The sequence below is a fragment of the Callithrix jacchus genome, chromosome 2 (assembly GCF_049354715.1).
Source record: "Callithrix jacchus isolate 240 chromosome 2, calJac240_pri, whole genome shotgun sequence".
In the NCBI taxonomy this organism is placed as follows: domain Eukaryota; kingdom Metazoa; phylum Chordata; class Mammalia; order Primates; family Cebidae; genus Callithrix; species Callithrix jacchus.
Genome location: NC_133503.1, coordinates 5,272,638 through 5,294,715, shown reverse-complemented (window position 1 = coordinate 5,294,715; position 22,078 = coordinate 5,272,638). Strand labels below are relative to the sequence as shown.

The 22,078-nt window shown below is 47.3% G+C and overlaps 1 protein-coding gene and 2 long non-coding RNA genes across 5 annotated transcripts in view; 2 read left to right on the top strand and 1 right to left on the bottom strand.

Annotated features, from left to right (window-relative positions):
• The window catches only part of LOC118149157 (uncharacterized), a 79,591-nt gene that overhangs the window by 9,894 nt on the left and 47,619 nt on the right, over nt 1-22,078 (bottom strand). For both annotated transcript variants that reach the window (XR_008477594.2, XR_008477593.2), the window contains exon 4: nt 20,188-20,303. This is a non-coding gene — a long non-coding RNA (uncharacterized LOC118149157). The remainder of the gene's footprint in view (nt 1-20,187; nt 20,304-22,078) is intronic.
• GALNT17 (polypeptide N-acetylgalactosaminyltransferase 17) overlaps nt 17,413-22,078 on the top strand; it is a 568,205-nt gene continuing 563,539 nt past the window's right edge. For both annotated transcript variants that reach the window (XM_002743912.6, XM_078354172.1), the window contains exon 1: nt 17,413-18,911. In XM_002743912.6, the coding sequence (XP_002743958.1) occupies nt 18,674-18,911 (238 nt within the window). In that variant the 5' untranslated portion in view covers nt 17,413-18,673. The remainder of the gene's footprint in view (nt 18,912-22,078) is intronic.
• The window catches only part of LOC128930054 (uncharacterized), a 31,271-nt gene continuing 28,504 nt past the window's right edge, over nt 19,312-22,078 (top strand). Inside the window, exon 1 of the long non-coding RNA XR_013528630.1 lies at nt 19,312-19,506. This is a non-coding gene — a long non-coding RNA (uncharacterized LOC128930054). The remainder of the gene's footprint in view (nt 19,507-22,078) is intronic.

Sequence of the window (22,078 nt, the reverse complement as noted above, 5' to 3'; positions counted from 1 at the left end):
TGATCAGTTTCTTGGGCTCTGAACTAACTCTGGCTTTAGATCCTATTTCTTCCATTTATTGCATGAAGTTGGGCAAAGTACATATGTCCGATGAGCCTCATTTTCATGATCTATAAAATTATAAGGTTTCTGGAGATTTCATAAGGCAATCAATAAAAGTTAGCTCTTGATATCTGCAGAGTTTTAGAACATGTGCCTGTTCACAAGTGAGGCCCAGGACTCTATGGAAGTCAGATGACTAGCAGGGAAGACTCTATGGAGAGATTCTCCTCTTGTGCCCTGTCTTCTCTGTAACAGCCTATTCCTGAAGCCTGAGCTCTGCAGCACAGGAATAGTTTGCAAGAAGAGCAGGGATGTTAGTAGGAGTTGTGGGACACTAAGTCCTGCTGGAGGCCAACTGGCCTCCTTGGAGTTAATGACTTAGAACCAGGAGGCTGCTGATGTGTGATACAGGGACCTTGAACAGAAAATGTTTTCCCACTTCCCTGCATGTAACAACAAGACTTTCCAATGCACTCCCTGTTTTCTATGTTTAGCACTTTAAGATAGTACTGGAGCAAAAAGCTGAAAATGGCCGACACAACTCAGCTATCCTTCCTCTTTCCCTCTGTAGCTTCCGGTCATCTTAAAACATCCTTGCCCTCCCCCCCACACTCCCCCTCCTTCCCCCTCTCCATCTGAACTTGATCCAGGGGGTTAATTTAATCAGAATAAACTCAAAGTTTTCAAATGAGTTAATTCCATTATTTTCCCTCCCTCCTTCCCTTCCCTTCCTTCCTTCCCTCCCTCCCTCCCTCCCTCCCTCCCTCCCTCCCTCCCTCCCTCCCTCCCTCCTTCCTTCCTTCCTTCCTTCCTTCCTTCCTTCCTCCCTCCCTCCCTCCCTCCTTCCCTCCCTCCCCTCCCACTCCCCTCTCTCTCTTTTTTAAAGAGATGGGGTCTCACTACATTGCTCAGGCTGGAATACAGTGGCTATTCTCAGGCACAATCATAGCTCACTGCAGCCTGAAACTGCTAGGCTCAAGCAATCCTCCCTCCTCAGCCTCCTGAGTAACTGGGACAACAGGTGCATGCCACTGTATCTTGATTGAAGCTGGTATTCCTGAAGCTTGGTCTCCTTTATAGCAATGTGCTTTGGCCAGGTGCTAGGAGAAGAGAAAATTTCCCTCCTGCAGCTCTGAGCTGGGAATCCTAGTTCATTTGGCATCAAAGGTTGTTCCCCTTGATAAGCATATAACCCAGCCTTACATCTGACCCACAACCTGTGGAATCCTTACACTTGTGTTTTCTAACGTCAGTTTTACCTTCAGTTGTTATTTGATTAAGGGGTGATTGATGAGACCGGGGAGGTAATTTTGAAAGAATGAGGCATGTTCTTCTTTCTTACAAATCAGTGGGTAACTGAACAGACACTCCGTATTCTACACTCAGTAGGATTAAAAAGGTGAATATTGGCCCAGGTCAAGGGAAGTTTGATTTGTCACTTGTGTGATGATGATAGCTTTGTCTAGGTCCTGATTGGCATTTAGGTGACCAATAACTCTTTGGAATATCATTTTTTTCTGTTCCTTCTTTCCTTCCTTCCTTTCTTCCTTCCTCCCTCCTCTCCTTCCTCCCTCTTTCCCTTCCCTCTCTCCTTCCCTGTTTCCTTCCTTCTTTTCTTCCTTCCTTTCTTCTCACCTGCCCGCCTGCCCCCCTGCCTACCTGCCTGCCTGCCTGCCATGTTCAGAAGTCAGACTTAAAAGAATGGGAAAAGGTTTCTAGGCCATACCTCTTTTTTCCCAGAAAAAAAGAAAGCACAGACCACTACCTAAATGTAGCAGATGTCAGCCACATCCAGAAGCCCAGGCCAGTTCACATAACTCTTGTGGACACTGAGGTTCTCCTAATTAGTATAACTAGTTCCGATAACTAAAATAGGTGGAGTCACTCCCTGCTGCCAGTTACAGAGGAGTGGGACTTGTGCCCAGAATGTATCAAGAGCTCTTATGATTCAATACAATAATAAATGATCTATTGAAAAATAGGAAAAAGATTTAAATAAATACTTCATAAAAGATCTGTGAATGGCCAGGCGCGGTGGCTCACACCTGTAATCCCAGCACTTTGGGAGGACAAGGTAGGCAGATCACGAGGTCAAGAGATCGAGACCATTCTGGTCAACATAGTGAAACCCCGTCTCTACTAAAAATACAAAAAATCAGCTGGGCACGGTGGTGCGTGCCTGTAATCCCAGCTACTCAGGAGGCTGAGGCAGGAGAATTGCCTGAACCCAGGAGGCGGAGGTTGCAGTGAGCCGAGATCACACCATTGCACTCCAGCCTGGGTAACAAGAGCGAAACTCCGTCTCAAAAAAAAAAAAGATCTGTGAATGACCTACAGGCACATAAGAAGTTACCTTCCATAATTTATTATCAGGGAAAATGCAAACTAGAACCAAAATGAGAAACCATTTCCTACTCACTAAATGGCTAACATGAAAAAGACTGATTTTACTAAGTACTGGAGAAGGGATAGAAGAGCTGAATTTCTGATGTGTCGCTGATGGGAACACAGCAACTCTGGAAACCAGATTAGGAGTTTCTTATGAACTTAAACATAAAGGTACCATATGTTCTAGCAGTTCTACTCACATCACTGCACTCCAGCCTGGATGACAAAGGAGACTCTGTCTCTAAAAAAACGAATTTAAAATCCAAACCAAAAACACAACCCCAATTCTTTTAAACACTTCTGAATGGGCTGAGGAATTACTATGGACTTGTAGCCAAAACTCATAGCAGGAAGGAACTTCACTGAGCCAAATGAGAAATTTTCATGGTTTCTTCATGAAGAATTTCTCTCTCTCTCTCTCTCTTTTTCTCCAGAGGAATTTCCGATATATAGTGGCTTACACACAGCTGTGTTTCTCCAACCATAATTGTGGTCTGACTGGTAAAGACTGAAGGACAGATTATGGTTATGTGGTTCTATATAAAATGACATTGATCAGGTTGAGAGTCAAACTAAGTTACTCATAAGTGGCAGATGATAATGGAAGATTAGGGGTTTCTGGACTCAGAAAATGCCAACGAATATGCTTTCATAGGTCTATGCTGAGACAGGAGTATTCTAAGATTGGTGATGATATTATGGGTGTGAAGGCACAGGGCAGATATTTTGCTGTTGGCTTCCTGGATTCCCATAAAGAAAATCTTCCTGTGTGTTCTCTGCTGTGTAGAGCACAAGTATGTTTTCTCCTCCTAGGAGATTCAAATATTGCCTTTTTTCTTTTTATAGAAATAAAAGTCTGAATGTACAACGGCAGACACAAACCAAATTCCAGTGGGAATACTCCACATTTTTAGGCAGAAGAACATAAAACAAGGACCATGGTGGTCAGCCTTGTGATCCATCTAGTCAGAGACCAGTCATTTACTTCTTCAGTTCATGAATTCATGGGCTTATTCAGCCAACATTCATTGTGAAGCTACTGCATGCTCAGTGTTGAAGATACAGAATGTGGTTTCTTTGTTTGTTTTTGAGACACAGTTTCACTTTGTCTCTCAGGCTGGAGTGCAGTGGTGCTTACTCAGCTCACTGCAACCTCTGCTTCCTGGGTTCAAGCACCTCTCGTGCCTCAGCCTCCCAAGTAGCTGTGATTTAGGCACATGCCACCATACTCAGCTAATTTTTGTTTTTTTAAGTAGAGACAGGGTTTCACCATGTTGGCCAGGCTGGTCTCGAACTCCTGACCTCAAGCGATCTGCCCACCTCGGCCTCTCAAAATGCTGGGATTACAGGCATGGGCCACAGAGCCTGGCCCAGAATGTGGTTTCTGACTTTTAAGTCTCTCACAGCCCACTAGGTAACACAAATTAGAAACAGATAATTACAATGTAATATGACAATCTAGATAAGCATTCACAATGCTTTGAGAATGTAGACAGGGAGTAATTTACACAATCTAGGGAATTAGGAGAGAGTTTGCACACACAGACCCCCCCACACTGACCCACAAATGCACACGGAGATGCCAAAGTCCAGTTTATGAGAAATCATTTGCCTTCAACATTTCCTCAAACAATCCATGATGAACACATCATGCATGGATTTATTTAAACCAACATAAGGCGGAATAAAACAAGCAAAAGAAATAAGTAAAAGAGAAAAGTTTGCTTCGTGTGTCTCTAGTTCTGGGATAAAAAGGTAGGATAATCGTATTTATTTTATCCTACTAACGCATAAACCATCTTCTGGATATGAAAAAGAAAATAGCATGTTGGTATAATTAATTTGTTAATTCATCTTTTTTTTTTTTGGAGACAGAGTCTCATGTTGCCCAGCCTGGTGTGCACTGGTGAAATCTTGGCTCACTGCAACCTCTGCCTCCTGGGTTCAAGTGATTCTCCTGCCTCAGCCTCCCAAGTAGCTGGGTTTACAGGCACCAAGCACTACGTCTGGCTAATTTTTGTATTTTTAGTAGAGATGGGGTTTCACCATGTTGGCCAGGCTGGTTTTGAACTCCTGACCTCAGGTGATCCACCCACCTCTACCTCCCAAAATGCTGGGATTACAGGCATGAGCCACCACACCCAGCCATCTAATTTATTAATGTGTATGGATGTATTTATTGATTGCTATTATGCAATTATGTAGATACATTCCCCCCAAGTTCACAAGATACTTGGATTTGGTTACCTAATTCTTGATTTCCATTCTTCTAACTTTTTTTCCTTTGAGATACCTGTAACCTGCTTGTCCTCCTAGGCAAAAAAGATCAACGAGAAAAAATACTGCCAGGTATGGTGACTCATGCCTGTAATCCCAGCACTTTGGGAGGCTGAGGCAGGTGGATCACCTGAGGTTGGGAGTTCGAGACCAGCCTGACCAACATGGAGAAACTCCATCTTTACTAAAGATACAAAATTAGCTGGGTGTGGTGGCACATGCCTGTAATCCCAGCTATTCAAAAGACTGAAGCAGGAAAATCACTTGAACCTGGGAGGCAGAGGTTGCAGTGAGCTGAGATTGCCCCATTGCCCTCCAGCCTGGGCAACAAGAGTGAAGCTCTGTTTCAAAAAAAAAACAAAAACAAAAACAAAAAAACAAAAAGAAAAGAAAAAAGAGAAGAGAAGAAAAGACAAGGAAAAAATGTAATTTGCAAAATTTGTAATGACATTCTGAAAAATGCAGTTTAATAATACAGCGCTCTGGGCTGATTGTGTAATGAGAAGGGAGGAAAGTCTTTATTTCTTGCTCTTTGATTGAATCTAAACCAGGTTTGTGTCTAATCCTCTGAGAAGCCTGGGGTGTCAGCCTCTCTGCCCTGCTTTCTACAAAGGATCTCTGTCCTCCCAGTTGTGGGTGTTTGATGTCTAACCACTTCAAGCCACATCCAGGCTCAACCCCATTCCTTGGTCTGGGAGCCAGCCTGACCTTAGTCAGTGGGAGGCTTGGATTTAGAAAGATAAGATAAAACAGTGTCCACAGGCTCAGCATCTGCTGGTCCAGGCTGCTGATCCAGCCCTGACCACATGGCCCAAGGTCAAGGCTGCCCTGATACCCTGGTTCTCTCTGTTTTCCTGTATCCAAGCCCATCCCTCAATCCTCTGCTTGGTAGCTGTTAGTTGGTGCCAGCTGTTTTGTTGTCAAGATCTTCTCCCAGGTTCCTGTACACCCAACCTGTGGCTTCCTCTATGGCCGGATGACAAAGCAACCCGGTGTGGATAAGATCCCTGTGTGTCTCCTACCCTCAGCTCATCTCGCACTCAGTTACCTGTTGCTGGGCCTCTCATCTATTGTTGCTCCTTGAATGTCACCTTTCACCTGCTCACCTGGGCTGCTTCCATCACCTCCCATTGGCTTTGCCCCAACCCAAGTGCCTGCTGTCATGCCCTCCTCCCTTGGCACCCTGTGGACACCACCCCCTGAACCACACTCAGCCCCACCTTCACTGACTAGGCCACCTTTAATCTATCTCGTATTCCTGTTGTTGGATCTCCCATGAAAAACAGGGCCAGGTGCAGTGGCTCAGACCTGTAATCCCAGCACTTTGGGAGGCCGAGGTGGGCAGATCATTTGAGGTTAGGAGTTTGAGACCAGCCTGGCCCACAGGGTAAAACCCTGTCTCTACCAAAAATACAAAAATTAGCTGGGCATGGTGGTACACACCTGTAATCCCAGCTATGTGGGAGGCTAAGGCAGGAGAATTGCTTGAGCCCAGGAGGCAGAAGTTGCGGTGAGCCAAGATCACGCCACTGCACTACAGCCTGGCAACAGAGCCGGACTCTGTCTCAAAACAACAACAACAACAACAAGAAAACCAAAACAAAAAATGAAACAACCAACCAACCCAGTCCTTTGCAAGGCTTTCTTCATTTGGTCTAGGGCAGTATTTGCTAAAGTGTGGTGTCCATACTTCTGATGCAATCAGGGGGTCTATGGATGGGTATATTTTGTAAAAAAGCTAATCACTTAATGTACATTATGAGCAAATACAGCTTTCAAAACAAACCAGCGAAAAAGGCAGATGCCCACTCTGGTTCAGAACTCGAACTCAGACTTCCCGGTTCAAAGCCTGGCTCTTCCACTTATCAGCTGTGAGACCTCAGCAAGCAACTAAACGTCTCCATGCCTCAATTCCCTCATTTGTTAAATGGGCATGATAATAATAGTACCTACCTTATAGAATTCTTGGGAGGACAAAAATAAGGTAATGCGTGTGAAGCCTTCAATAAGTTAAAACAAAGCATGATGTATAGTAGGCATCTAATGAAATCTGCTTTATTACTTTATGAATATACAGATAACTGAAAAGACGAGTGGATTTTCTTAAATTAAAAAATGGGTATATACCCAGTAATGGGATTGCTGGGTCAAATGGAATTTCTATTTCTAGATCCTTGAGAAATCTCCACACTGTCTTCCACAATGGTTGAACTAATTTGCACACATATGTTCACTGCAGCACTGTGTACAATAGCAAAGACCTGGAACCAACCCAAATGCCCATCAATGATAGACTGGACAAAGAAAATGTGGTACATATACAGCATGGAATACTACATAGCCATAAAAAACGATAAGCTCATGTACTTTGTAGGGACTTGGATGAATCTGGAAATCATCATTCTCAGCAAACCGACACAAGAACAGAAAGCCAAACACTGTATGTTCTCACTCAGAGGTGGATGTTGAACAACGAGAACATGTGGACTCAGGGAGAGGAGCATTACACACTGGGGGCAGTTGTGGGGGTAGGGGAGAGACTGTGAGGGGTGGGGAGGGATGGAAGAGATAACACGGGGAGAAATGCTAGATATAGTATGCACCTAAAATAAAAAAAAATAAATTAAAAAAAATGGGGCTGGGCATGATGGCTCATGCCTGTAATCCCAGCATTTTGGGAGGCCGAGGCCAGGAGTTTGAGACCAGCCTGGCCAACATGGTGAGACCCCATCTCTAAAAAAAAAGAAAATAGATAATAATACCATTGGTACTTAGACATTAATAGATTGATAAATGTACCCATTAGGGAAGGCTAAGCTGCTGCAATGAACAGATTGCCCCAATTCAGTAGCTCAATGTACAAGAAGTTTATTATTTTCTTAATGACATAGTATAAGTGTTTCTGGTTAGCAAGTGGTTTTCCTCCATGTGGTATCTCAGGGCCCCAGGATCCCTTTGTCTCATCATCATCATCTGCATGCTCAAGGCTGGGTTTCAACTTTCAGGTTGTAGCACACAGAAAAGGGGAAAAGAAGAACATGGAAGAGGCTTAGAGATGTCTAAAAGCTCCTAGCCCAGACAGCTCACATTTGACTATAACATAGTTATATGTTCACTCCTAACTGCAAGGGAGACTGGGAAAAGAAATCTAGCATGTCCCAGGCTTTGATGCAAAAGTAGCTGACTCAATGTAAATGACTGAAGTTTGGGAAACCCTAGTTTCAAAGTTGGTGGCAGGATTCTTCTTAGGGCCAGGGCCAAGGATATAGGAATTCACTCAAGGTAGTGACACAAATATTAAAGGAAAAATAGTAGAGAAAGTTACAGAATATAGCCTCAAATCCTTTTAGAAGACCTATGAGTTTGTTCATAGTTTCAGTAGAAGTTTCAGCTGCAGGCAGCCTAGATCCCCTTTACATTTAATTAATAAGGAAAGCAAATTGCTAAAGTATGTAAAAGAATTTACCTAACTAACTTGTTTACTCATGTAGTCTTAAAACTAACCTTTAAGCCAGATAGCCCTCTCAAGAAGAAGTTGACCAGAGATATTATCCTCTAATAATATTTGCTTTAAGCATCACAACCTATGCTTTAATCTTCAGTCTAGTAGTGTTAACTCAAGCCTTTGTCAATTAAACTTTACCAAATAAATGCAAATTTCTCTAGCTAGTAAATCCCAGTGGTTGCAACTGTTTACAGCAGTTTCCAAAATGCCTATAAGCAGCCACAAACCCTCAAAACATAATATCTATGTGTCAGTGTACTTTATTATCCGTCATTAAGTCAAAGTCTGCAAGACAGACCCCCACAAGTAGTGACCCCAACAGTGGTGCCCAATGTGGGGTGACCCCGACAGAGGAGCAAGAGAGCAGGAAAGGCTTCCCCATGACAGGAAGGGCCAATGAATTTTAGACCCACTGATACTTAATACTGAGTTGTACTTTTTCCCATCCTCCATTGTAATTCCCATGATACACTTGCTCTTACCTAAAATCTGTTAACATACAACTCGCTTGGAGGTGCCTGGGGCAGGAAGAATGGAATTTGACAGAATAATCCCCACCCTAAAGATGTCATTACTATTATACCCAAGAGAACCTATGAATATACAGTATTAGCTTACATGGCAAAAGGGACCATTGCCAATGAGATTAAAACTAAAGACCATGAGAAGGGAGATTATCCTAGATTATCTAAGCACATGAACCTTCAGCAGGTGGAGAATATTTTACATGGCAACTTGAGAAAATTACAGCCTGACATTGTTTGCTTTGACGATGGAGAAAGTGATCATGAGCCAAGTAAAGTGAGAAGTTTATCGAGGTCAGAAAAGGGAAGAAACAGATTCTTCCCTGGGGCTTCTAGAAAGGTGTGCCCTGACAACACCTTGACCCTAGTCCAATGCCATCTGTGTTGGATTTCTGACCTCCCCATAACTGTCAAATAATACATTTATGCTGTTTTAAACCACTGAGTTGGTGGCAATTTTTCACAGGAGCTATAGAAAATTAATATAGAACCTATGACCCTGGTTGAGAAGAAATGTTAATGACAGCTGGGCATGGTGGCTCGCACCTATAATCCCAGTGCTTTGGAAGGCCCAGGCTGGAGAATTACTTGAGGACAAGAGTTTCAGCCCAGCCTGGGCAACACAGCAAGATCCCATCTCTACAAAATAAATAAATGAATAAATAAATAAATAATTAGCTGGGCATGGTGGCACATGCCTGTAGTCCCAGCTACTCAGGAGGCTGAGGCAGGAGGATTGCTTGAGTCCAGAAGGTCAAGGCTGCATGAGCTACGATCACACCACTGTACTCTAACATGGGTGACAGAGGGAGACCCTGTCTCAAAAAAATATTAATGAAGGGAGATGAAGACCTGAACAAATGTTGACCAGGCAACCAAAAGTTCTATGGAGCACAGCCTGGCAAGCACAGTTAGGTGGCTTCCAGTCTAGATGAGCTATGTGAGGAACCCAGAGACTCTGACCCTTGAAAGTACTTGGAGAGGGCACTGGACTTCCTGTAGCAGCTGAGATGGAGGATATTACATGGAAGGGTAGCCCATGAGCCCAGGGAACCGGTGATGATTCATTTACATGATCTTGGCCATGAATTAAGTTAAAGATGGCCAAGATAAAATCCCAAAAACTTCTGTGTATCCCAGAAATTCCACCTGCGTCATGAGAACTCCAGTAACATTGCTTATTTCCAAAGTCCTTGCAGAAGGCTTTGGGCTGTTCTGAGTGAACTGTCAAAATTATGCTTCCCTGGATGTTTTCTCCAAATAAGTTGTCCCACTCAGCAAAAACAACTCAAGAAGCCGTAGTTTCAGAGGCTACCTCCAGAGGCTTCGTGGAACCACCCAGAATAGCTGGCCTTGAGCCCAAGTGACTACCCATTATAAAGAGGTGGTTCTTTCCTATCAACTAGCAAATACAGAATGAGAAAGGCATTAAGGGTAAACAAATATGCATTTATTACAACTTTGGTGTGTAGGTGATTTGAAAGTGAAATGGAGCAGGGATACCCTTTTTTAGAGGCCTGTGCTGTCCCCCCAGAAACCTAGACTCCACCCAGAAACCTTTTTAGAAATCCAGACCCTACCTGGACCACACCAAATAAATCCACTGACAAGCAGATTTCAGATGAGAGGAAACTGAAGACTAAACTCTCTAACCACCATTCTTTCTTCTAAATTTCTTCCTGAGGAGCCTGAAGAAGGTCATGTCCATGAACCAGAGCTAACATTTTTTTAGCTGATCCTAAATTTTTAGACACAGCTTGCCTTCTGAACCAATCACAAATCAAAACGTCTTTGAATCTGCCTATAACCTGTAAGCGCTCACTTCAAGGTATTTCACTCTCTTAGGCCAAAACCAATGTGTAAGTTCCATGTACTGATGAACGATTTTGCCTGCGGCTTCTGCTTTCCTGAAATTTATCCTTGCCTTTATTTTATTTTATTTATTTTTGGAGACAGAGTTTTGCTTTTTTTGCCAGGCTAGAGTGCAATGATGTGACCTGGGCTCACTGCAACCTCCGCCTCCTGGGTTCAAGTGATTCTCCTGGTCAGCCTCCCGAGTAGCTGGGATTACAGGCACCTGCCACCACACCTGATTAATTTCTTTCTTTTTTTTTTTTCAGTAGTGATGGGGTCTCACCATATTGTCCAGCCTGGTCTTGAACTCCTGACCACAAGTGATCTGCCTGCCTTGGCCTCCCAAAGTGCTGGGATTACAGGAGTGAGCTACCGCGCCCAGCCAACCCATGCCTTTGAAAACCCTTACTTGCGAGCCATCAGAAGAGGTCTGGCCTTAAACATGAGCTGCCCTGATTCTTCCTGCTGTGAAATAAATGACATCCCTTCTACTACAGCAAAAACCTCTGTGCGGATGTCTGGACCTTACTGCATTGGGTGAGCAGACTCTAATTTGGTTTTATAACAAAAGCTGTATCTAGAACACCCACAAGCAGAGTTCTAGATCTTCAAAAAGAGGACGGAATCAGTAGCTAAATAAATAAATTCCCCCAGTTCGTGACCCTGAACATTCATATTTACTCTTGTTAACTGAGAGCAGGACCATGACTGAGAGTGGTCATGGGGTGTGGCTGATTAGGGAGGGTCCTCGAGGTTTGGGCCCTGGTCGTCCCCTGCCTTTCCCAGCTGTCCCACTCAGGCCCAAGTCCTGCTGAGCAGGGTCAGCACAACACAGTGTCTGTGTGGCCTGTGACAGGGACAGCACAGTCTGTCGGCCTCTCCTCCACACACTCACCCCCAAGCAAGCACTAATCCTATTAAGGTTTTATTCATAGCAAGAACAGGAAATGAAGAGGCAGTGAAAAGTTGCCTCCTGTGTTCCACCTTTTTTTTTTCCACTTGGAATCCTTAAAGACAGGCAGTCTCTGGTTCTACAAACCTTTCATACATTTAGAAAAAAGGCATACATGGAGTAAAATAGAAGTTTGCCCCTGAGAAGGACTGGAGTGAGACTCATCCACATTTCAGGAGATCTTTTCTTTTTTTTTTTTTGAGATTGAGGCTCACTCTGCTCTGTCACTCAGGCTGGAGTACAGTGGCACGATCTTGGCTCACTGTAGCCCACACCTCCCGCATTCAAGCAATTCTTCTGCCTCAGCCTCCTGAGTAGCTGGGATTACAGGTGACTACCACCAAGCCTGGCTAATTTCTGTGTTTTTAGTAAAGACGAGTTTTCACCATGTTGGCCAGGCTGGTCACAAACTCCTGACCTCAGGTCATCTGCCTGCCTCCCAAAGTGCTGGGATTACAGGTGTGAGCCACCATGCCTGGCCTCAGAAGATCTTTTCCAGGCCTAGGCATTGCCAGGCGGGAGGGCCTTGGGAGGAGAGTGTGGGATGCTAAATGAAAACAAAGATGGGGCCTGGGAACAGGGAGGAGCAAAAGAGTGTTCCCCAGGGCAGCCACTTGGACTGGACCCCCTGAAGTTCGATGGCTCTGTGGAAATAGGACAGGCAAAGAAGAGCCTGTCCTTCGTGGGTAGGCCACATTGTTTCTCCTGGCTACAATTTAACAACTTTCACATTAATATTTCTTTAATATTTGTCTTTCCTAATAGACAATAAGCCCCATGGGGGCCTGAAACATGTACCCACCATGCCTGGCACAAAACAAGAGAACAGCACATTGGCAGCCCTCAGTAAGAGTTCATCTGATGAATAGGCACTTATATTTTAGATACATTTGTAGATGATTTGTAGATAAACAGCTGCGCATGTTAGGAGCTCTTTGATAGGGCTCTGCAGAGGCCTGGGATACTAAACTGGGCCTTAAAAGGGTGTGTTTTTTTTTTTTGAGACGGAGTCTCACTCTTTGCCTAGGCTGGAGTGCAGTGGCACGATCTGAGCTCACTGCAACCTCTGCCTCCCGGGTTCAAGCAATTCTCTGCCTCAGCCTCCCAAGTAGCTAGGCCTTTAGGCACGCACCACTATGCCCAGCTAATTTTTGTATTTTTGTAGAGATGGGGTTTCTCCCTCCATGCTCTCCAGGATGGTCTTGAACTTCTGACCTTGTGATCTGCCCGCCTCGGCCTCCCAAAGTTCTGGGATTACAGATGTCAGCCACTGTTCCTGGCCAAGGGTCTGGGTTTTAAAGGGAACCCAGAAGTAGAAAGGATGTATTTTAATGAAAAGACAACCCTAGGGCTGCTATGCAACTTGGCTAGTAGGCTTCACTTGGTTTTTCATGGTGGATCTTATCAGGAAAAGATGTGAAGCATGCATACTCATTACATGTATATTTATTTAAAAATAATTTACATGCATGACTACTAGAAGACAGAAGTTCTAATATTTTCTTCCTGTATCCCAACGGATTGTCCTGTATCCACACCTTTTTTTTTGAGACAGAGTCTTGCTCTGTTGCCCAGGAGTGCAGTAGTGCAACGTTGGCTCACTGCAGCCTCTGCCTCCCTAAGTTCAAGTGATGGCCCTGCTTCAGCATCCTGAGAGCTGAGACTACAGTCACGCACCACCACATCCTGCTCATTTTTTTGTATGTTTTCAGTAGAGATGTGGTTTGACCACGTTAGCCAAGGTGGTCTTGAACTTCTCACCTCAAGCGATCTGCCCACCTAGACCTCCCAAAGTGCTGGGATTACAGGTATGAGCCACTACTCCTGGCCTTGTACCTACACTTTGCAAGCCACTCGTGCTGGCTTGATGACATCTTGATCGGAGAAAGTGACCTGGGGTGTAGCGGGTATGGCCTAAGTCTCAAAGACAGGTGGATTTTGATGCTTGTTTTCACCAACCACTGGCCTTTCTCAATTGTAGTAACCTTTTTTTTTCTTTTTTAGAGTGAGCATCTCACTCTGTTGCCCTGGCTGGAGTGCAGTGGTGCAATCATAGCTCACTACAGCCTTGAACTCTTGGTCTTAAGTGATCCTCCCGCCTCAGGCTCCAAGCAGCTAGACTACAGGAGTGTCACTGTGCCCAGCTAATTTTTTTATTTTTATTTTTGCAGAGATGGAGTCTTGCTATATTGCTCAATCTGGTCTTTTTTTTTTTTTTTCTTTCTGTTTTCTTTTTTTGAGGCAGAGTCTTGCTGTGTCTCCCAGGCTGGAGTGCAGTGCCGAGTTTGTGGCTCACCTCTGCTTCCTGGGTTCAAGCAATTCTCCTGCCTCAGCCTCCTGTGTAGCTGGGACTACAGGTGTGAATCACCGTGTCTGGCTAATTTTTTGTATTTTCAGTATAGAGACAGGGTTTCTCCATGGTGGTCAGGCTGGTCTCGAACTCCTGACCTCAAGTGATCTGCCTACATTGGCCTCCCAAAGTGCTAGGATTACAGGCATGAGCCACCACGTTCAGCCTCAGACTGGCCTTGAATTTCCACCCTGAAGAGATTCTCCCACCTCAGCCCCCCAAAGTGCTCAGACTACAAGCATGAACCACTATGCCTGGCCAACTGTAATGACTTTAATAGCAGCAATAACTATTAGGGTGGTGCAACAGTACTTGTGGTTTTTGCCATTAAAAGTGTTGACAAAAACCGCAATTACTGTTGCACCAACGTAATAACACTTACTGAGTGCAGAGACAATAAAATTCTAACAATGACCAGGCCATATGTGACAATAGAACTCTGACCGGAAGACCAGGTGCGGTGGCTCACACTTGTATTCCCAGCATTTTGGGAGGCTGAGGTGGGCGGATTGTTTGCGTTCAGGACTGCAAGGCCACCCTAGGCAACATGGAAAACCTTGTCTCTACTAAAAATACAAAAATTAGCTGGCCATAGTGGTGTGTACTTGTGGTCCCAGCTACTCAGGAGGCTGAGGTGGCAAATCCCTTTAGCCCAGGAGGTTGAGGCTGCAGTTATCCGAGATTGTGCCATTGCACTCCAGCCTGGGCAACAGAGTGAGACTCTGTCTCAAAAGAAAAGAAAAGAAAAGAAAAGAAAACTACCTGTTGGATACTATTGGATACTATGCTCAGTAGTACCTGGGTGACTGAATTCATACCCCAAACCTCAGTATCACACAATATACTCATGTAAGAAACATGCACACGTACCCTCTGTATCTGAAATAGAAGCTGAAATTATAACAACAAAATCTCCAGTATCTTTTGCAATGCTCAGGGTTTTATGAGAGTGAAGGCTTTGCCTCTCTGATTCTAGCAAGAGTAAATGGGTTGGCAAAATCTCGCACAGAGATGAGTCCCTGATTTTCCTTGGCAACTCCGAGTATTTTAACTTCTGTAATGAACTTGGATGAGATGTGATAAATTTTTAACAGGCAAACAAAAGGGACAGGGACAGAGTCAGGTCAAAGGTATATGTTATTTGAACCATGCTTGAGTGAAAAACGTACAGAAATAAAAAGTCTTTGGTGACCTATGTACCGAAAATACCATCCATCTCTTTCCTTTCAGTTTGCTCAACCAACCAACCAAAGAAACTCTTCCGATAAAGCTTTTGTAGTTTAACTGAGTTTTATGACTGGGAAAAATTTTGAGTGCTATCCAAGGTAAATTTCTCCTTTTAAAGTCAAGAACAGATTTATTCTTTGGTGACCAAAATGGGACTAGTACCCAGACCTTACGGTGAGCAGACCACACAGCCACTGAAGTGTAGTTTTGTTAGTTTCAGAAGCAGCTGGTATATAATAAACATTTAGCTGTTATGTTTGTGCATATATAACACGTGCTAGGTAGATCCTTAAAGTTTTAGGGTTATTGACTATGTTGAGAATCATGAAACTTACAGGCCTTTTCCCCAGAAAAATGTCTATATAACATGCAGATGCATTTTTGCATCTGATTGAGAGCTATTCATAAACTCCTGAAGTCTAGCTTGGGTGTGTCTGGGGAGAGGAGCCGGCTAGGGACACGGAGTAGTGTTTTTGAATAGAAGGACCCAGTAAAGTGAGACATGCCAATTTGAAATGGCCATAGGCCTTGAGGTGATGTGGTTTTCTCTCGGTACACTTGCTCTTGCCTTTGCCCTTGGCTTGAGAAAGAAGGTGAGATTGATTCAGAGTTGGGGATTGCTGAGCTGGGGCAGTGGGAAAACATATGTGCGTGCATGATCCTTAATAGCACGTGCTATTAGGAATATGTTTGAAGTAAATGAGTAACCATGAACTCCAGAAAGAGGAGAGAAGGAACTCCAGAGAGGATTGAGAGGCATGGGTACCTGGGAAGAAGAGAGAAGTTGCTGGCGGCTGGAGAGCATGGTTGGAGTTGAGAATGGGAGAGGTAAAAAGCTAAGGAGCAGTAATAACAGGCTGGGATTTAGTGCAGGATTGCAAGCGTGGGATGCTCCTCTGTGAATGCAGGGCTCAGGATGTGGCCGTTACAGTGGGTCACTCACTGAGTCTATAGAGTGTCCAGTGTCATTTGAACACAGGAGTTACCCAGAACGCATGCAGGAGCTGAGAGGAGGCGCCTGGAGGATGCATGATAAAGGTAAAAGTTAATTTCGATCAGGGACCCCTCTGGCTTTAGAGAAAGCACAGAAATCTCTCTGAAGTTGAAATTTGCCTGGAAACTTCTGGATGACTCTGAGGCTGTTTCCTCTACTTTGTTTCCTGTCTCCTACTCCCAAATACACACATGCTTGCGAGTCAGCCTCCAGCACGTATAGAGTCATTTACTGCTGCCCTGGCACCCTAGCCCAATGTCTCAGCCTCTCTGGCTTCAGTCCTGCAGCTGAGTGAATGTTCAAAAATTATTTTTGCAGACGCTTCCATTGATTGTGCTAGCTCCATCTGTAGTGTGGTTATAATAACACCCAACTCAACTGGATAGTCCATGAGATGCTCAGTAACCCAAGTTTCTTCCCACTCAGCCTCCCTCTTGCCCAACATGTGTGGCTAAAAATCATCCCTGCCTTTTTCATGTAACTGTTTTGTATCCACTTTGAGGTAGATTATAAAGCATGCGCCCTGAGGATCCGAATGCACCCAGGCACAGAATTCCAAGAGAATGAAATAAAAACACTATGTTTTTTTTTTTGTATGTACAGTTCCATGTTAAAATCGAAAACTTAAAATAATACATAAGCAAAAACAAAACAACAAACTAAGCCCCAGAAAAAATAAAAACCCAAACAAAACAACTGCTAAAACAAAAATAAAAACTTTAATGAGATCAAAATGATGAGGGGAAAACAACCAGATCTATTTAGCTTTGCTGCCCAATTTTTATTAGTTGGAGGCCTGATTTCTATTTTAGACCCAAGGAATTAAATAGATCAACCAGGAGGGTTTGAATGCCAGCATTTTGAGTTCCTTGGTGTTGGGAAAAGGAAGAGGCCGTGGAAAAGCAGTAGGCAAATCAATCTGCTTCTTATAATGAAATCTGAAGAGAGATGCGGATGGGCCTAGAAACGGTGACTGGGAAGGTTAGAATTCTCACACGCGGAGAACCCCCAAGCCAGCTCAGCCCGGCCTGGCTCTGAAAGTCACGGAATCTGAGTCTCCAGGCCAGATTTTCCCTCTAGCCATTCCTGGCCACGCAGCGCGGAGCAGCCAGCACACAGAAAGGGATGTCTTCATCGCCAGCCTGGGAGGAACGAACCCGCCCGCTGGGGAGTGCTGAGAACTACCAGGTCCCTCCAGCGTCGGCCGCAGCCAGCATGCCCTGACTGCCCCCATCCCGCGCGGTCCCCACTCTCCAGGCGCCCCGCCCTGCCCGGGTGCGCGCGCACGAGCCAGGGAGCGGGGATCGGTGCGCTTGGCAGCCTGCGGGCGGCGGCCGACAGCCTCCCTCTCGGGGACAGGGCGGCCAGGGGCGGCAGGGGAGGAGCTGGCGCCGCTGCTGCTCCCCTCGGGCCGCACCCCGCCCTCTGCTGCCACCTGCGCTCCCCCTCCGCGCTCCCCAGCTCTGGGCTCCGTGGCTCTGAGTGCCGCAGCGGCGGTGTCACCGCGTCCGCCAATTGGGAGACTCGGCGTCCAGCTCCCGGGGACGCGGGACCAGCGGAGCGGCCCGATCTGGCCGGCTGAGGGTGATCGCGCGCGCGTCCCTCCCCGCCGCGCTCCCCGCGACGTTTAGGGAGGGGTGGAGAACTGCTGTGACTTTTGAGGTCCGACTCTCCCTGGCCAGCCTCGAGCCGCGCCAGCTCCAACACAGGCCGGGGTGCGCTGCAGGCCCGGTAGGCTCTCCGCGCGGCGCGAGGACTCGGAACGTGTCCGGGAGCCGGCGGCGCGGTGCGCGCTGGTGAGTTTGCCGGCGGGGCGGGGTGGACCCCGCGCGGGGGGCGGAGAGGACGTTGCGCTGGGCCCCGCGCCCGCCCCCTAGTGCTGTCCCCACTTTGAGAGTAATTGAGACTTGAGCGTGACTGCGGAGCCTCGAGGACTCGGGCGCTCCGCGCGGGCTTCCCCTCTGCCCGGCACGATGGAGCGGGTTGGTGAGCGGAACAAAGGCGCCCGCCCGGGGGAGCGGGTCCTAGGCTGAAGAGCGTGGGTGGCGCGCTGCGACGGCCGCCTGCGGACGAGGGTGGAGGCTGTGCCGCCCCGGGCGCGACGTTCTTTGCTTTGGGTGGGTGGCGATCCTGAGCCTGGCACCTGCGCGCCGCTCCCGCTGCGCCTCCCGGGCCGCCCCGCCTGCCGGCTCCAGAGTCCCCGGCGCCGTGAGCGGCTAGAGGTCCAAAGGTGAACCCTTTGCTGGTGCAGAGCAGAGACCCCAAGTCCCCGGCCTTTCACTGAGACTCCTGGAAGGGGCTGCGCGCGGTGGACTGAGCCGGTGTCTCGGGGAGCAATTCTGCAGAGCGGGGACTTCCACGTGAGCGGTTCCACGCTCCCCACTACTGTCCCGTCCTCCCAGCCGTCTCTGCCGCCCAAGCATCCTCGCAGTGGAGCACGCAGGGGCTGGGATCCCCACCGGCCTCTGGTGAGTGAGGCTTGCTCGGCCCCTGGCTGCCCCGCGTGTCGCCGGAGCCCGAGGGGGCGCAGGTCCGGGGCGAGGGCCGGCCGGGCTGTTTGATGGCTTCACTGAGAAGAGTCAAAGTGCTGCTGGTGTTGAACCTGATCGCGGTCGCCGGCTTCGTGCTCTTCCTGGCCAAGTGCCGGCCCATCACGGTGCGCGGCGGAGACGCCTTCCACGAGATCCGGCCGCGAGCCGAGGTGGCCAACCTCAGTGCGCACAGCGCCAGCCCCATCCAGGATGCGGTCCTGAAGCGCCTCTCGCTGCTGGAGGACATCGTGTACCGGCAGCTGAATGGTAAGGACGAGAGGTGGCAGGGCACAGGGTGAGCCCCGGGGTTCCTGTGCGCTGCGCGCCGCGCCTCGTGGAGCCAACACCTCCTGGCTCCCGCTCGCTCCCTCTTACCCTTCCTGCCCCATCTCGGGCAGACGGCCGGGGCTGCTGGAAAGTACAACTCCTGGTTCTTTTCCGTGCCCCACCTGCACATTTGGTTTTATCCCAGAGATGTGTCAGTACAGTTAGTTGGCTCCCGGTCCGGTGTGTGGACGGGAAATCATTCCCTGGCGACTCCAGCATGAGCGAAGAAACTAGTGGAGCGGCCAAACGGAACTGGAGGCGCGCGGGCGACCGTGCAGGAGGAAACGGTCTTAGAGCCCACCATTTGGTGGGGAACCAGCAGGGAGCGGGGGTGGGTGGGGATTGGCGGGTTTAGATGTCTGCAGACAAAGTCAAGGCCTCAGGTCGGGGAGCTAATGCACTTCCGTAGTATATTGGATGAATATGTCATCTCTCTATGAGGCGAGCTGCTCAGCTAAGAATGAGGACTCCTCCCTTCCCGCCGCCCCAGGCTTTCTCCTTGAGGGCTGTGAAGGGGCGATTGTTAAACTTCAAGGTGGGCCTGAGAAGCAGGTGTTTCCAGAATGTAGCAAAATGAGATGTGGTATCCCATTAGTGACATTCTCAGAATTGGTCCCATCTAAAATGTTCTCCTCAGTACTTCTGGAGAAGAGGGAGACTTTTTACATGCCCAGGTCACACCTGGGCCAGGTCATTGGACACATCAGAGTGAGTATTATCTACCTGAGTGCACGCAGGTTTCCAGGACTGCATAGGGTTATCAGGCAGATACATACTTAGACTCCCTCCTCTCTTTCTGAGCTTCTAACTCATGTTCTCAAACGAACTGCAGATAATCAACGCAGATCGTGATAATAACTGATGGAATTCTTGCTGTGTGCCAGATGCGTGCAGAGACATTACAAGTGCATTATCTCACTGTATGATCACTTCTGTCCAGAGAGGCTCCACCCCATCCCCAGATGGGAAATGAGAAACTAAGCGAGGGGAGGTTGACTCAGCTGCCCTGTGTTAAATAAGATATAGCTGCACCCCAAACAGCTGTAATGGGAATAGTAATTGAGTGTGGAGTCAAAACCTTGTGTCTGGTTGACCACAGAGCCTGTGCTCTTGACCACATAGGCACACACTTCTATCCATGGTTTCCGCCTAAGTAAAAGGAGTGTTAGGTTTGTTGAAAACAGAAATATATGGAATTGCAAATACAGCCACATACCTGCTCACATGGGAGGATCAGGCCCACCTGTCTTTGCTGTGGTGGCAGGGGGCAGGGAGAAGGAGGATGACAGGTGGTTCTCTTCCTGCTCACCAATGGTCCCCGCTGGGTAATTCCTGGAGGGGTGGAATGGAAAGGGAGGGGTGGTCAGATCTCTGAGCAGGTGAACGGATACTGCAGTCTTCCTGAGGCCATTTGACAGGTATGCAGGGATGCCTTGAACTTGCAGAGTATGTGGCCTGGCTGTCACATAGTCACTCAGAAGCTCTTCCTCAGGTGTCTAGAATATGGCACAGAATGCAATGAAAACCCAAAGTTCATTTCCGGAGGAATCGGAAACTTATGGGGTGGGCTTATAATTTGGGATAGATTCCTGCCTATACCCATAGGAACTTGAAGGATAACCTGGTTTCCCTTACTCATCAGGCTTTTCTCAGGGACTCAGGTTACTTTAGTATCAGTTTCTTTGTTTTATGTTTTTCTTTCTTCTTTTTTTTTTTTTTTTTGAGACAGGGTTTGCTCTGTCATCGGGGCTGGAGTGCAGTGGTGCGATCATAGCTCACTGTAGCGTCGAACTCCTGGGCTTAAGTCATTCTCCAGCCTCAGCCTCCCAAGTAGCTGGGTCTACAGGTGTGCACCACTCCACAGTGCTAAATTTTTTTTTAATTTTTTGTAGAGACAGGGTCTTGCTAGGTTGCCCAGGCTGGCCTCAAACTCCTGGCTTTAAACAATCCTCCCTCCTGGGCCTCCCAAAGTGTGGATGACAGGTGTGAGCCACCATGCCTGGCCCCGGTATTAGTTCCAGTTAGAAGCATTAAATATTATAGAGCTATACCCCACACTTCCCTAATAGGAATAATAAAATTCTGTAATAATAAAGGAATTCTTGCTGTGTGCCAGATGTGTGCAAAGACATTACAAATGCATTATCTCACAATAAGTTCACATCTGTCCAGAGAGGCTTCACCTCACCCCCAGATGGGAAAGGAGAAAACTAGGTGAAAGGAGGTTACTTTCTATACGCCTCTGACGTACATGAACCATTGGATCTTTACCATGACCTGTGAGATGGGTGCTCTGGCTCACAGTCATCCAGCTAGTGAGTGTCAGAGGTGGGAACTGAACCTGAAAGGTCAGGCTTTAGAAAGGAGCTCCTGCACCAATGTCTCCAACTTTAGCACGTGCATCAGAATCACTGAAGTGCCCTTTAAGACAGATTTCTGGGCCGCTTGCCCAAGTCTGGGGTGGGGCCTGAGAATTTGCCTCTCTAACAAACTTGACCCACTGCCTGGCACTCTGCTGCCTACACCAAGCAGAGCAAAGGAAGAAAACCCATCTGCCCTCCAAAGCCAGCTCATTTTGGGGACTTACGGTAAGAGCTTGCTTCAGATCCACTGGTGTCCTGCTTCATTCTCGATGCCCACAGCGCCTGACTTCACTAGTCTGGGAATGTAAACAGTTGGTCTTGAACTCCTGACCTGACCGTAAACAGTTCCCGGACTGGTGGAGTCAGGTGCTGTGGGGCAGGAAGGCTGAGTCTTCCTGACTTGCAAGTTGGTAGCAAGGCTGAGTTGAGAGCTTTTCCTGGGCAAGCTAAGAATGCAAGCTGCAACTAGGCAGATGCTGTTGTCCTGACTGCCCAGTGTCATCTGCAGTGACATGAAGCCTGCAGGCAAAGAGCAGGGAAAAACTGTGAAATATAGGGGACTCTTTCTCCACTTGGCCCCTCAAGCACCCCCATCCTTTGCCAGTGCTTGTTTTGGGTAATGCGTGTCCCATCTGTTGATGCCCCAGGCCTGCGGGGGCCACCTGCTGCAGTGGGAGGCTGTGGGGAGGAGGCCAAGGGCTCCTAGTGCCTGGGGAGACGAGACCTGGACTTCACGTGTTCTCT